Source organism: Felis catus, chromosome B3, assembly GCF_018350175.1.
Source record: "Felis catus isolate Fca126 chromosome B3, F.catus_Fca126_mat1.0, whole genome shotgun sequence".
NCBI classification, from domain to species: Eukaryota; Metazoa; Chordata; class Mammalia; order Carnivora; family Felidae; genus Felis; species Felis catus.
The window spans coordinates 99,135,143-99,150,431 of record NC_058373.1 but is presented as its reverse complement, the minus strand read 5'-3'; the positions used below and the strand labels follow the sequence as shown (position 1 = coordinate 99,150,431).

The following is a 15,289-nucleotide window of genomic DNA, read 5'->3' as shown; positions in this document are numbered from 1 at the left end:
TGACTGGGAAGATCTGCTTTAAAAGACCGAGATTCAGCAAGTACGTAATGACAACTTACCGGATGTAAACATAGGCTAATTTGGGTTCCACAGACACTGATGTGTAAAAGCTTGATACCTTTTGTGGTTTCTCTTTAACAACTGACATGCTGGCAATCAGTTCACAAAAATTTATATTGAGCACCTCAATGTGAAGTGCTGAAGAAACAGAAAAGGTATAGTTTAAGCCTGCCCTTTAGAATATACTAATAAACAGTTCACTGGAGGCAAAAGATAAACAGAAAATAAGACGTAAAACACTATGCGTAGCGGGGGCTTCTAGAGCCCAGAGGAGGGGCACTGGGTACCTAGCCAGTCTGCCCAGAAGGAAATACATCTGAGCAGAGTCTTGGAGAATGAACAGGAGTTGGCCAGGTCAAACAGGGAGAGGGGTTCTGTTGGCTAAGGGAACTTCAGGAAGAAAGGCCAGAAGTGCAAAATACCACAGGGCGTTTGGAGACATAGGGATTGCTGGATGTTGTTAGAGCATAAATTTCAAGGTGCAGGACAACCTGAAAGGAAGCTGGAAAGGCTGGCAGAGATCAGATCCTGGAAAGTTCCTCGGTTATGTGTGGGAGCCTGGCTCTCACTCTGTAGGTGAGAGGGAAGCCCCTGAAGATTTAAATCAGGAGCAAAATCCACTCATCCGCAAGCTCTAAAGACAGAAGCAAAGGCAACAAGTCCCCTCAGCAGTGCTGCTGAGTGCTGATGAGAGCTGGAACCTGGGGGACGGGAGCAAGGACGCTGGGGAGGGCACACGACAAACATTCAGGAAGCCTACCACAAGGAAACTTCAAGAGAATTTGATTTCTTAAGCTGGTGACGGGTAATCAAGTATTTTATGTTCTAGGTTGTTTTGGGTGGTTTGGGCAGGCCAGGGAGAAAGAAGGGTGATGGGGAGAGCTCTGCAGGAGACTCAAGTTTCTGGGTGACTGGGTGGATGGCAGTGCTACTAGCTGACATTAGGGACACAGAGGCAGGAATACATGAAATCAGGTGGGAGAAAGATGAAGTTGACCTGGGACATTTTGAGTTTGAGGTGCCTATGGGTAAACAGCTGTCTCATGGACACAGAGGAGAGAAACAGATTTGGGAGCTACTGGCACATAGGTGGTTGTTAAAAAAAAGAAAAGCATTCGTTTGGAGGAGATCCCCAAATGAGAGTGGTTCTATGTCAAATGCAGCCGAGAAAAGAAGTGGAAAGTGTCCACAGAATTTGGCAACTTAAAGGTCACTGGTGACCGTAGGGACAGCATGAGGAGTGGAGGGGAGCGTCGGGGACAGAAAGCAGATGGAATTGTGCTGAGGAGTGTATCTGGGAAATAAGGTAAAAAAATCAGATTTTCAACAGAGGCCTGGAGGAAGGGTGGGCATAGACATGGGCAGGGTTGGGTGGAGAAAGGACAGTTGAGACAGTTCGAATAACCTAAATTTGCCTGCTGCCGTAAAGGCGTGGTTCTTCTCTCGAGAGTGGAGGAGATGGCGGTCAGGGCAAAGTGACTACTTAATTTGTTTTCTCAACATAGGAAAAGCTGTGAATTATCTTACTTTTCAAAGTGTAATGTTTTTCTCCCTTCAAAGGGAGGAAAATGATGCTTGAATAAAGAGTAAATAAGAAAGTAAAGACCAAGCAACTGCCAAAAGAAGGCTGGTAAGTTCCAAGTTCCACCACATTTAGGATGGACAGAAATCCTCTTCCCCTTTAACTGGAAGGAGCAGATCAAATATATCAAGAGATCATGTGTACAATGCTCGTCAGTGTTAAACTTCTATCTGGGCATCACGAAGGGTTTTACTGGCCACAAACATCTGTGTTCCCATTTCTCGAAGCAACCTGAGTAGCAGCATAATGAACTAGAAATGTGCTAGAGAAAACACTTTAAAACTTGAAAACAGTGCCTACCCAAGATGGGAAGTAAGCCTCCGGCTCAAAGTATTTTCCATAGTGCTTATTCCTTTTGAAGTTCCCAAGATCAGCCTGCAGGGCAAAGGCTGCCAGCAGGAAATAGGCCTCTTCTCGGAGCACACACTGAGAATGAAGAACTTGTTTTCTCAGGTGCCAGTAATAATAGTATCTTGCTGCTCTGTCACTAGGAAAATAAAAGAAAACAGAACTCACATTTGATGGAACAATCCAATGGCGTGTAAACAGAACCCAAATCCTGCTATCCATCTGGTGACAAGAGCTCTTCTGTTTCTGTTCCCTCTTCCTCCCTCCACACTCCTTGAAAAAAAGTGGGTGGGGGGTTGAGGCTAATACCTGATTGCTGCCTCACCCAGGTTGCAGGGAGGTAGGACTCCAAGTCTGACTACCCCAACAGGCAAAAATAACATTTCCTGAGGCCTATAACATTTAATTCATTCAGAGAATGGAAGCAAGATCTGGATCATCCATTCCAACATGGTAAATATTTCACTGAAACAAGTATTACTCTAGAAGCCTAGGCATTTGTTGTCTGCGTTAAAGTAACTTTGCTGCAATAATGCGGCACATATGACAGAAACAAGGACAAATCTGAGGGGACAATCCTGGCTTTAATGTTTTGCTCCTCTGTTTTGTTTTGTTTTCCAGCTGAGCACATTACAAATACCCTAAGGTCCTTATAAAAAAATGTCTGTTTAAATGCCCATTAAAAAAAACTATAGTGTTTTGTTTTCTTTCTCAGAATGAACTGGAAAAAAAAAAAGCTTGCTTTAAATCTCTCTCTCCCTCTCTCTCTTTTTTTAATTAAGTGGATGTTACTTTATGGGTGTGGTTTTATAGGAACATGTTATGACAGTCATGATACTCCTCACAGATGGAAATCCTACTAGTGCACTCATTACAATCCGTTGAAGTCAGAAATAAATATAGTTCCCATTAAATACATTGAATAAGAAGTGCTGACTGGGGAAAAACATGGTCAAGCTCCAAAAAATGTCACAGGCAAATGGGATGCCTTTGTGATCAAAGTAAAAATGCAAGAAAAAAAAAAAGTGTGTGTGTGTGTGTATATTTAATGAGCTTACTTGCCTCCCCTATTAGTTTAAGTCAAAGGTTTACCTGAGATTTATAATGCATTAGCTGATGACAATAAAAACATGAGTTTATTTTAACTAAGATCATGTTTAAGTATGATGAGTTTAAAAATAAAGCATTTATGTAATTTTTTCCCCATGGGACAGAGTACTTTTCAAGGCATTTCTTTTTATAATGCTGACCACACAGTGTTTGGACTAGTTCATCCCTGGGGAAAAGAGCAGACGTACAGGGATGAATTAAACATTCATTAGCCCCAGGGGGTTAATTTGTGGCTAAATAATGTATTTTCCTTCTTTTCAGCACATTCCATACTTAGTAGGTAAATTGAGCAAAAATTTTACATAAACTCCAAATAACTAAGAAAGTTTCGTGGCCTTTAGAAAAAATTATTTATGGGCTAATATTTTTTACTTTTTAATTTACATATGGCAATAACACAAATATTAAGAGCAGATCTCACATATAACTTATTAGCCAAATGTATCTTTTAATGGAGTTTTGTATCTTTTAATGGAGTTTCTCAGAGTTTGAAAGTAAATAAGGAAAACAGAGTTCACATTTCTAGTATTTTCCATCAGCATTTTCTATCCATTAACAAAACCAACTCTGAAAGCTTTCCAGCACTGAATCCTCCTATACAAATGATAAACTGAGCTTTTGAAATGGTAAATTCTGAGTCTGTATCAGTAGCAAAGAATTGCTCATGCACCCACCTCCAGAAGAAGAATCAATTACCTGCCCTTGCCAAACTGCATCTAAGATTCTCACAGGATAGCTCCACTGGGTGTAATCTTAGCTTTAAGGCCCCTGCCAAGAACAGAAGCAAGACCCCAAAGGTGGAAAGAAAACCAGGCTATATCGACACCATTTTTACAGGAGAGAGTTCTTAATGCTGCCCTACTCCCCATCTCACCACCAGAAAAGAATACAGTCCTTTAATTAATTTCTCCATTCTTCACAAAAGTGCTAGTTCCTTCTTGAATGAAATATCTTCTTTTTGGTGAATGACTGGTTATCGAAAATGGGGAGTACAGACAATGTGAGGCAGTGACATTGTTAACATTTTCATCAATAGTCTAACATTAACATTCATCCATTCATTCATTCATTCCACAAATATTTAGAGCGCTTACTGTGCCTCTTTTCTAGGAACTGAGGATACATGAGTGTACACAAAGATTTCTTTTAAAATCCTTGCTCTTTTGAAATGTGTATTCTAGCAGATGGAGACAAACACACACAAGAACTTTATATGGTTATGTTAGAAGGTGAGTGCTTGTGGAAGTGAAGGTTTAGAGTCTCTCCCTGTCCTCATACCTGATCAATCTGCCATTTTCCACATAGTACTGCACACGGAAGTGAATGATCATAGGAGGTCCAAATTGGTCAATACCCTAAAACAAAGACACATATAAAAAGAAAGCTATTTTTAGTAACTGCAAAACGGGTTTTAAACGCAACAAAATACCATTATTTACAAGATACTTTTAAACCTTGAAAGGTTTTATCTACTTCTAATGGGGCTGGGTGGTGGTGGTGGCTGGGCAGAGGGTAGACAGTTGTCCATTATGGATATTAAGTTCATACAAAACTGGGAAGTTATAAAGCATCATCATGTATTTGATACTCATTCACTGTAATGCCAATGACAACATAAGGGAAGATAAAAATAAATGCCAGTGGAAATTTCTAGTTGAGATCCAGTTCCTCTCTCAGCTCTATCCCCTGTGGTGACCATTTGCTCCTCATTACAAATGTTCTCTTGTTCCTCTGACATTCCACATACCAAATTCTAATATGCTGTTTGTTTATTTAGACTTTAATGTTCCTTACTTTGTAGTTAGCTTCCAAGTAGCCTTCCCGTTTATTCCAAGAATTCTTAAATACGAATCGGAGGATCTAGGATTAGACATTGGGGACTTATTCCTGATTAATATGGTGGAAACACTAGGCAAATTCCCTGTGAATGATGCCCCATGTAAATGGAATTGATGTTTATTAAATAAAGGCACCAGTATAATAAAGTAATAAAGTATCAAAGTACAGTAAAAGTAGATTTAAAAATTAGGAATAACTTCTAGAACATCAGTTTTGATGGCTAACATAGCCACAGAAGAGAAGCAAGTTCTTTTTCCATGGTTCTCGTTTCAAAGTATTATCCCCAAATTACTGAAAAGTTATTATCCAACATGATATAAACAGATACCCGAAATCTATCATATGCTATAAGCTATTGATACTTTATTAATGTGACATTTTAGAACTTACACATTTCCCTTTTCCATTCTCTACTTCATAGTGTTTTTATGAATTAAAATTTAAAAAATTAAATATTTTTCTAATGTCTAATAGCTAAAATAAACCTTTTAAAAAAATCAAAATAGTTTTGCTCATAAATGTAATCTCACCCAAGTGACTTCGTATTGTCGTACCTTGCTGGCCTCTTTCTTCCATTCTTTTGGACAGTATTTATACAGCTTTTGTGACAACTCCATATAGACATGTTCATTATCTGCACATTAAAAAAGGAGGCAATATGATAAAGAAAAGATGATTTTTTTTAAAGAAAATACACACAAAAACGGGTTCTTTAAAAAAGCCTCACAATTTGTGAATGTGCTCTGAATTCACATACAAAACGTGAACAATCAACAAGATACTAAAAGTCAAAAGTTGGCTAGACATTAATGAGATTCTTTATAAACTATTTTGCGTTCGCAATACAGAATACATCTTATTAAAAATATGTAGCATTTAGAAGAAATACTAGCTTCCACATCCTGCTTTTACTAAGTTTCTATGGTCAATCCTAATGCATAGCCAAACTTCCAACTCTGTGCTTACTTGCTCTTAGAGAAACATGCTTTTGTTTACCTCACAGAGGACTCCTGTCATAGCTGCAGAATAATGAAACAGGGCAGAAACACCATCCTAACTGCTATGTAAGAAATGAGACAACATTGAGGATAATTGCCTATTTCCAAGCGACGGGTCTGACCCACGCTTCGTGAAGAACATCCTTTAAGACAATTTCTTCTCTGTGTTTTCCACATAAAACACACCCTGGTAAAACACACTGTCTTTGGACTGATCCCATGGAAAGATGAGAAGAATCTCAGGCAAAAAAAATAATGCTAAAGTATTTCTTCAAGGAGATGATGTTCTTAAGATGAACAGAAACCATGATTGCTAAAAACCCATGTAACAATGATCTAAACATATGAAGACAAGCTGTTAAAAAATATTAAAGTTTTCAGATTTCCCCAAGAGAATATTTTAAAAGAGAGATATTTCACAACAGAAACCTTCAGCCTTCCTATCTTGTACAAAGTTGTAAATCTTTTTAAAATAGTTTAGTCCTTTTTCTCTAACCATCACTAAGGCAGCTTCCTCGTGGAAAGCTCTGCATAAAAATGTACTCACTCTGGAAGGGAAGGGTGTCTCTTTGACTTCTCCAAAGTTAACAGACCTGACTACACTGTCACTCCTGACTGAACGCTGGAGAGGTTTGCTTGAAAAAGAGCCATAAGAGAACAGGAAGGGTAGAGTTTCTCTGTCTATAAATGGCATATTAAGCCAGCCAATTTGAATGAAAGGGATAAGAGGTCCCAGAGACCAAAACAAAACAAAAACAAAACAAAAAAAACCAAAAGGATGCTACTTAAATCCACTTATCAGATCAGCCAAATTATCTCTCATATCTCACATGCTACCAGTTAAACATGAAGTGAACAAGACCAGACAACCTTCCTGTTGAATATGGTTTGTGTTTGGCTTGAATTCCCATCTGAAGAAGCAATATAACGAACAGAATGGAGACTGTTCAGCGTAATAGCATATACTTTTAAACTACCACCGTATCTCTGCCATCTGACAGTCTGATCATGGCTTTATATTTTAGGAATTCTAAAGCATATATCAGAAGTCTGCAAAGTGGGTGAAGTAATCTCCAGCTGACACCTGAGAAAACTGAAATCGAGAGAAGTCAAGTGACATTTCTAAAGCTACATAGCTAGCTAGTGGTAGAACTAGAATTGGAACAAGGTCATCTGCGTCCTTTTCCAATGTTCTTTTGCCACACTACAATCTCTCTTTTAAAAAAGAGATCTTAAAAACTCATATTTTGAAATCTAAGGAAGCCATAAACTGGTTTTATTAGACTGACTTGTTAAACAACACAGATCAACAATCTGGCTGTCGTGGCAGTAAGAAAGAATTAATTTTGAGTTTAGAATAAAAGAAACAATTTTTAGAATCTATAGAGCATCTTATTTCTCCCAAACCCTTCCTTGAAAGAATGACTGAGGGATGTACTAATAGAAACACAGAGCAAAGCATCTGTGCTTTTATTGCTTTAACTACTACAGGAAAAAAACTGAAGAGCAAATGGTTGACTCATTGGTTCCTGAGGTGTTCCCTGCTCCAAGCTCGCTGGCTTCTCCTAAAAAGACAGCTGAAGATGGTTCATATTTTGGAGGAGAAGGGCTGATCATGATACACTTTCTAACTTGGCAGATCTAAGCTTTTTATGGTATTAACCAGATTCTCAAGATGTCATAAGCCTTTAAATTTAAGCCGATTCCAGTAGTAGAATATGATTCATCTACAAGTATAAAATGTAGTTAAATACATTTCGCACAAAAAAAGTATTCTTGAAAAACTGAGCAAAGATAGAAAAGGTTTTTTGCATAAGGGTAAATTAGAGAAATTTAAACATATGACTTGAAAGAGAAAGCTTACAAGGAAAGGCTGCAGGTAAACCCTGGGAACTTAACTCTAAGGTATTATGGGGGTGGGCAGGTGGAGGAGGCTTCATGTGAAGAAAGCCTTCACATAAAGTAAAAGTAGAAACTGATCCCCCATCTTTAAGTCTTATAGTCTGATTGGAAGAAAAGGAGAAGGTGTTAAGAGGGAAAAACAGGAAACAAGAGCAAATTAATAGATCACTTTGTTATACTATATGGTCAACAGCAAGAAAACTTGAATAGACGAAAGCCATTTTTCTTCTGCCTAAGTTTTTTAATGTCAAAAATTATGAAACACATTACAAAAACATGCAAGATAATTTCCTACTAGCTCCAGCTGTTCCCTGAGTGCAAGGAAACAAAAATCAAGCATGGTTCATAAAAACAGAAAAGAACAAATACAAAATTTAGACTCCTGAAAAGGAACCGATTTTTAAGTTCAAACTATGATACATGGCCTAAAATTCTAAGTCTTGTAAGAAATACACAACAGTTAAGATCAAAACACGAATAGCAGACTAAAAATGATGATGAATTTATGGGTATTTTGCCAATCACAATCTTATCACAATACGCCCAAATCAAGTCACAGCCAGCTATAAAATATCACTTCCTCGGTGACAGTTGGCTAAATCTATCAGATATGGGACTAAGACCTACTTTGTATAACACTGAGTCCAAACAGGTGACAGTCCTTTAGCCTGAGTAGGTCACACACCTGGACCAGCAACTGGTGACACAGAATTTTAACCTGTAGAGAAAAACAAACAAGCACACAAAAAACACAACTTGAGACAAGTCACTCAAACCCAAATACTGAGCCACAATCAGGCAATTTAATACACCCTGAATATATGCCTTGAAAGGACAAGCCAACACTAGCAAAACCGCTGTTGGTTCATGGAAATTGCTTTAATCTGTGTTGTGTTTCAATAGTGATTATCACAATACGAATTTTTACAACATGGCAATAAAGTACCAATGCAATCTTGTACAAGACTCATAAATCTTATGACACATTGACGAGGCCTTAATTCTAAACCCATGGCGCATGGTAAATATTTCAGAAGGTACCCAAAACAGCCTACTCAGATTATCAGAAGCATGAATTAGGCAGGTATCTTTACAAGGAAGGTTTTCTTCTTGATGGTCTAAGCAAAATACTTAGATATTATTACAATGAGTGAATGAGTGAATAACTAGCTTTTATTTATCTTACTTTTATTGTTTTATACCTTTTAAGTACCTAAACAAGGGTCCTTTCTAAGTCCTAGTATAATTCAACCATAAAAAATCATATTAATTTGGAACTCTGAATAGGCTATCCTGAAAAGTCACATGTTGAATAATAACAGTCTTTAACAGACACAGTTTTAATGATTTCTCCAATATTTAATAAAGTATTTTGGGGGACAGTAATTCTGTTGGGTCTGTCTCATTGAATTCAGAATCACTAAAGCTTAGAGCTGACTTTAAGAGACCATACAGGTCAATTTCTTCATGTTATGGATGATTTCTTCATGTTATGGTCAATTTCTTCATGTTATGTCATGTTCTTCAGTAGGTTAAACGTCCAACTGGTGATTTCAGCTCAGGTGATGATCTCATGGTTCATGAGTTCAAGCCCCGCAACAGGCTCTGTGCTGAGAGTGCACAGCCTGCTTAGTATTCTCTCCCTCTGCCCCTACCCTGCTCTCTCTGAAAGAAAGAAAGAAAGAAAGAAAGAAAGAAAGAAAGAAAGAAAGAAAGAACGAACGAACAACCCATAAAGCTTAAAGTCATATAAGCTAGTAATGGCAAAGCAGCAACTCACAACTTTGCTCATTTAAGTATTAAAATATTTCCAAATGTGTATTTTAAAATATATACAACATGACAGTTTATCATTTCAGCTATATATATTATGTGGGGCATTTGTCCCTCACTTGTACTATACTTGCAATGATACTGATGCCACTTACAGTTTTAATGATAAATTCTAAATTAACTCTGAATTCATGACTTTTTATCATACCTTAATATGTGACTCAGATTCAGAAAACAAGAGACCCCTGAAACCCCTTGATAACTGAAAGCCAAACAATGCAGAATGGTGATAATTCCAAGTGAAGGTTTGCTGCTCTTTCCACATTATTAAATGGCAACTAATCAATCTGAAGCACCTTATCTAATGGAAAGAGCAAAAGGTATTTATTTAAGACCAAGAGCACCAATTCCGCTGCTTAGAAGCACCAGGAACTCAATGAAGCTGGGATCGTGTCTTATCTTATTTTTAGGATATATAGTTGGCACTCAGTAAATGTCTGATGGATAAAAGCAGGTGTCTGATGCCCATTTGGGCCTCTGGTTTTTGTTCTGTTCCAGGACTATGGGCTAGTCTCTGGCCCACTGAGCACATCACTTTATGAATGTGCCACTGAAGAATTTAGGGAAAATGAAGAATTGCAAACTCACAAACACCACTGGGAGACTATATTTGCCAATAGGAAATCATCTTCTTTGTTCATTAAAAAAAACTGTGTATTTTTGAGTTCTATATTGTCCTAATTCTACTTTACAAATAAGCTTAACCAACATGATAAAGTAAGGGGAAAACTATCAAACGTTATATAAAGTTGAAATACACACTGCAAATTTGAGACTTAAGATGCCATACCATCTAGGATATCTTTAATCCTTAGTTTTTACTGTATTTTAAAATGTTATAAACAAAGCAACTGGGATAAAATGTGATAAAAAGTTAGCAGAAAACTTCCAAACCACAAACTATACATAAAACAAACCATGTTGTAACTGTAACTGTTGTTCAAATAATGCTGTACATTTCTCCCATATATCCCATATACTTATTATTTTTCTGCTAATTTAAATCAAGTATTTGGGGCCTACTGATAAAGCTCTGTAACAACTATGGAGTAAGTAGTGTTCTTGTTTAAAATTGTGGCTCTGAAGTCTTACCTTCTGTGAAAAAAGGCTTGAGTTTTTTGTATTTGCATATTATGAGTCTTGAAGGCTACATTTTAGCTGATTGTGAAATTTTTCAAGTTCTTTAAACTTCAGGAGCAATGGAGCTTTAAAAAGTGTTATAGGGTATATGAAGTATTAAGAATAAGAATTAAAATATTATCTAAAAATATCCAATATATGGACCTTTTTAATAAAAAAAAAAGCATTTGGTCCTAAATGTCAATGGTTATTGAGCAAGCACATTTAAAATATATTCCAGGGGCGTCCGGGTGGTTCAATTGGTTAAGCATCCAACTTCAGCTCAGATCATGATCCCGTGGTTTGTGGGTTTGAGTCCCGCATCGGGCTCTGTGTGGACAGCTCAGAGCCTGGAGCCTGTTTCGGATTCTGTGTCTCCTCCTCTCTCTCTGCCCCTCATGCTTATGCTCTGTCTCTCTTTCTCTCAACAATAAATAAATGTTAAAAAAATTTTTTTAAATATATTCCAGAAAAAAAAGAATTGCTTACCTTAGTTTTAGTGAACAAGTATAAACTCTTGGCCACTATTTGTATCACTCAAAAATTTTGTGGCTCTTACATTTACCATAATTTTATTTCCAAAATTTTCCAAGTTTCCATATTTAGTATTTATCTGATGATTAAAATCATTTAAAACAGCCCCTACTAGTTCAACCTCATGGAGAAACTAGAATGATCAGATACTAAATATACCTCACATGTAGAAAGACAACATTCTATCAACTACACGTCAAGGAATAAACCATCTTTGTGTAAAAAATATTTAGAAATGATGAAAAAAATGAAACCGTTGATAAAACTGGTTTTGTTACAGTTAATTTGCTATGTTACAGCCATGCAAATAACAATTACTATTTTATGAATGCAGAGACAACACTTTGAAGGAAAAGGCAGAGCTCTGGCAGTCCTGCACTGGTTTTCCAGCAATGAGGGGCCTCCATGCTACTTAACTGAGTCCCTCCTCCCTCCTTTGTTCAATCACTTGCTAGAGAAGGGTCTGGACATGGCAGCGGGGTCCACATGCCCTGGAATAAGAAGATCTCAACAGGCCCACAGGGGGTTCGGATTCTCTATTTGAGTTTCATTAACAGAGCTCCCAAATGAAATGCACAAACATAGCTCAAAGAAATGAAAACAAGCGCTACTCTGTTAAGTGCTCACGTACTGGGCAATGCTCAGCTGAGATTTTAGGACAAGTTAATCTCTTTGAAAATTCTAGCCGGCTCTCGGTATTCTTCATGAAGCCAGATTAGTCTTCCTTCCACTCACCTGAGGTCAGTAAGGTTTTGTTCCGTATCCTGTATGCGCGCATAGATGCACACATGAACACAAGGATATACAACCCTCTGGGTGGAAACATATAAATGGGACTGAGAGAAGTTTCTTAACTTCTTATAGCTTAGGCTATATGCTCTGGATTTTGAATTTTAAAAAAATTTAGTATCTCTTTATATAACTGTATATAAAAACTGAAATAGGATATTCACCTGTATAAGCAAAATTACATTTTATATATTTTGACCATGACCACACTGAAAAAGATAAGCTGCCAAGTTTTATTAGATAAAAAAAAAAACAAAACCCAAATGTTGTAAAAATGATAGCCTATCACTTCACATACTCAAAAACAACTTTGGGTACCCTGAATAGCAATGCTGCTGATGAACAGAAATTCTGCCCCACAGATGATAAAATTCATCCAAGAGGTACGTTTGATGCTCAGACAATTCCTATAAGCAAAAACGAGGTTATATTAGTAAATCAAGAAACTAAAACCCAGAAACTGTGGTGGTTGTCAGAATAAAACCAAAATAATTACGGTGATAAGCAGAGCCATTTCCTGTGTAAATTTTGTAATGAAGCTATTTAAATGCCATATATATTCAGTATAACACTTAGAAATATTCTTTTATATAGCAATTGGGTTAACAAAGAAAACTAAGGGGTGCCTTGGTGGCTCAGTAGGTTAACCATCTGACTTTGGCTCAGGTCATGATCTCACAGTTCGTGAGTTTGAGCCCCACACTGGACTCTGTGCTGATAGCTTGGAGCCTGGAGCCTGCTTCAGAGTCTGTGTCTCCCTCTCTCTCTGCCTCTCCCTTGCGCATACTGTCTCTGTCTCTATCAAAAATAAAGATCAAAGAAGAAAAAGAAAAAGGAAAAAAAGAAAACTAATTTAAGGCATTGCACTGAGGCAATATTTTTCCTAATTCCATCTGAATACAATCAGTAAAAGGAAGAATATGAAAGTCGGTAACAGGGAGAGGAGCTGAAAAGTGCTAGGCATGATTCTGATTACCATAAAACTGTTTGGCAGTGTCTACCAAAGCTAAACACAGGTATCCTTTATGATTCACAGTTCTGCTCTTAGGTGAGGCTCAGAAATGTATACACATGTGCATATACATAAAATGCTCTTAACACTTTTACTCATAGTAATAGCCCAATACTTACAACAACCCAATATCCATCAACAATAAATGGATAAACAAATTGGGCATAGTCATACAATGGAATATTACACAAGAATGAAAAAGAATCAGTGTTATGTGCAATAACATAAGTGAATTTCATAGGCCAAGTTGACTGAAAGAAGCTACATATAAAACAAAACATACCATGTAATTCCAGCTGCATGAAGTTCAGAAATAAGCAAATTACTATATAGGGGAGGGAATACTTATTACCCTTTGGGTAGAGATGACTGACAAGGAGAAGTCATAAAAGATCTTTCTGGGGTGCTGGAAATGTACTGTATCTCAAGCTGGATAATGGTTATAGGGGTGTATACACTTGTAAAAATTCTCTGAGCTGCATGCTTATGATTCCTATACTTTGCTGTATGTAGATTATAACTCAGTTTTAGAAGTTAAGAAAAACAGTACCATATTCCTCAATGTCCAGGTCAACTAAGAGAGTTACCCTTGACTCATGAACCATAGCAACAGCTTAGTGCTCAAGTGCACAGCCTGTCCTTAAAATTGGCTAGACTTAGGCTACGATTAATGATCAAGATGCATATTAAGAAGCTAGCAATTATTACCATACCATGTGTGTGACAACTCAAAAACATTTAAAAAGCAAAATCATATTATAGATTAATAAAAATTTATATTTCAAGACACAGTTTTAAAATAGCAAGGTGTTTGTTTTTCTATAATATAGTAACCAAAATTCTGTAATTCCCCCCCCACCCCCCCAGGTGAAAGAATATTGAGGGCAGTCGCTCTAAAGCCATAATTCAAAGTTTGTAGACAACTTTAACCCCCCAATTCTGTCACATTATTAACGGTCTCATTCTGTAGCGCTCTCACCCTTCACCAGGTAATAACTTGAATGTGGCCACTGGTGGGAACAGGACGTTCAAACATTTCTCAAGTCGGATCTACTTACATTTATGATGATGTTCAGAGATTCATCGTTGGGAAGGAAGATACACACACTCCGGCGGTCTTGCATGACTCTGTTGTTGTGGAAATTCAATTTGTTCATCGTGTTGCGGGCTCTCCAGTGGTCAGGGCTGGGCTCCGAGTCCTCGGCAATTCCTCTGGTTCCGAGCACTCCAAAGCCAAACTCCGTTCCTCATCACACGCCCTACGGGAGAAGCAGCGTGATGTTCCACTACGTAGGTTTCATAGCTGTAAAAAAGCCCAAAAGCCAGCCATAAATGAAGGCAGTGAGATTGGTGAGGAGAGAGACAGGGACATGAGCAGCAGCACAACTGTTTCTGTTGGCACAAAGACAGCACGTCTCAACACGAGGGCTGCCTGCTTTAATAAATGAGAACTCACTGAAATTCATTCTGTATTTTGCCCACTATCAACTCTTTCAAAACTTTCATTCATCGTCATGAATTAAACATAGAGCCAATGAGCGCCTCATACATTCGAGGCTGTGCTGTGCACTCCAGGGCTCACAGAAGCAGAGAGAGCCTGCCTTTGAGAAGTTTCCAGTCTCGCATGGGAGATAACAAAGGGTTCCATAAACAAACAGAATGACAAACCAGCAACAACAACAAAATTCTCAATCTTTTTTCCCATTGCAAACTCAAATAAATGCCTTGGCTCTTACATCACATTCCTTCTTTAACTGCTGTGGTCTGGCTTTCACTTCCTTCACTTCACCACCATGGCTCTGCCAAAGGAAGCCAGTGACCTCCAGACCATCAGCAGAATCTGGGATTCACTTCAACCGATCTCTCTCTTACCAAGGTTAAGCCCTCCTGACAACTTTTTTTCTCCCTGAGGTTTTATGGTGCTGCTCTCTCTCCCGATTCTTTAACCTGACAATGCAAACAATTTTTCTGTTTCTTTTCACCAACCAATTAATACCTAGAAATAACAAAACTGTATTTATCAAACCATGTTTGTATACAAAAGAACTGTGGATTTTGTAGATACCCTCTCATATCTATTCAGTTTATTAAACACATTTTTTTATTTCTCTCAGGTTTTCAATATATGCAATTTTTTTTGCAAGTAATGAAGATTTTATCTCT

The 15,289-nt window shown here is 37.6% G+C and overlaps 1 protein-coding gene across 8 annotated transcripts in view; it reads right to left on the bottom strand.

Annotated features, from left to right (window-relative positions):
- Window positions 1–15,289, bottom strand: part of FRMD6 (FERM domain containing 6) — a 199,242-nt gene that overhangs the window by 24,228 nt on the left and 159,725 nt on the right. For 4 of the 8 annotated variants that reach the window (XM_019833010.3, XM_045059917.1, XM_023255685.2 and 1 more), the window contains 5 exons: window positions 14,185–14,429; window positions 8,467–8,557; window positions 5,470–5,573; window positions 4,379–4,455; window positions 1,943–2,129 (listed from right to left, as the gene is read on the bottom strand). In XM_019833010.3, coding sequence (XP_019688569.1) covers window positions 1,943–2,129; window positions 4,379–4,455; window positions 5,470–5,573; window positions 8,467–8,557; window positions 14,185–14,283 — 558 coding nt within the window. In that variant the 5' untranslated portion in view covers window positions 14,284–14,429. Of the gene's footprint in view, window positions 1–1,942; window positions 2,130–4,378; window positions 4,456–5,469; window positions 5,574–5,666; window positions 6,281–8,466; window positions 8,558–14,184; window positions 14,430–15,289 lie in introns of those variants that run through there. The other 4 variants (XM_011283232.3, XM_045059915.1, XM_006932860.5 and 1 more) reach the window with 4 other exon arrangements.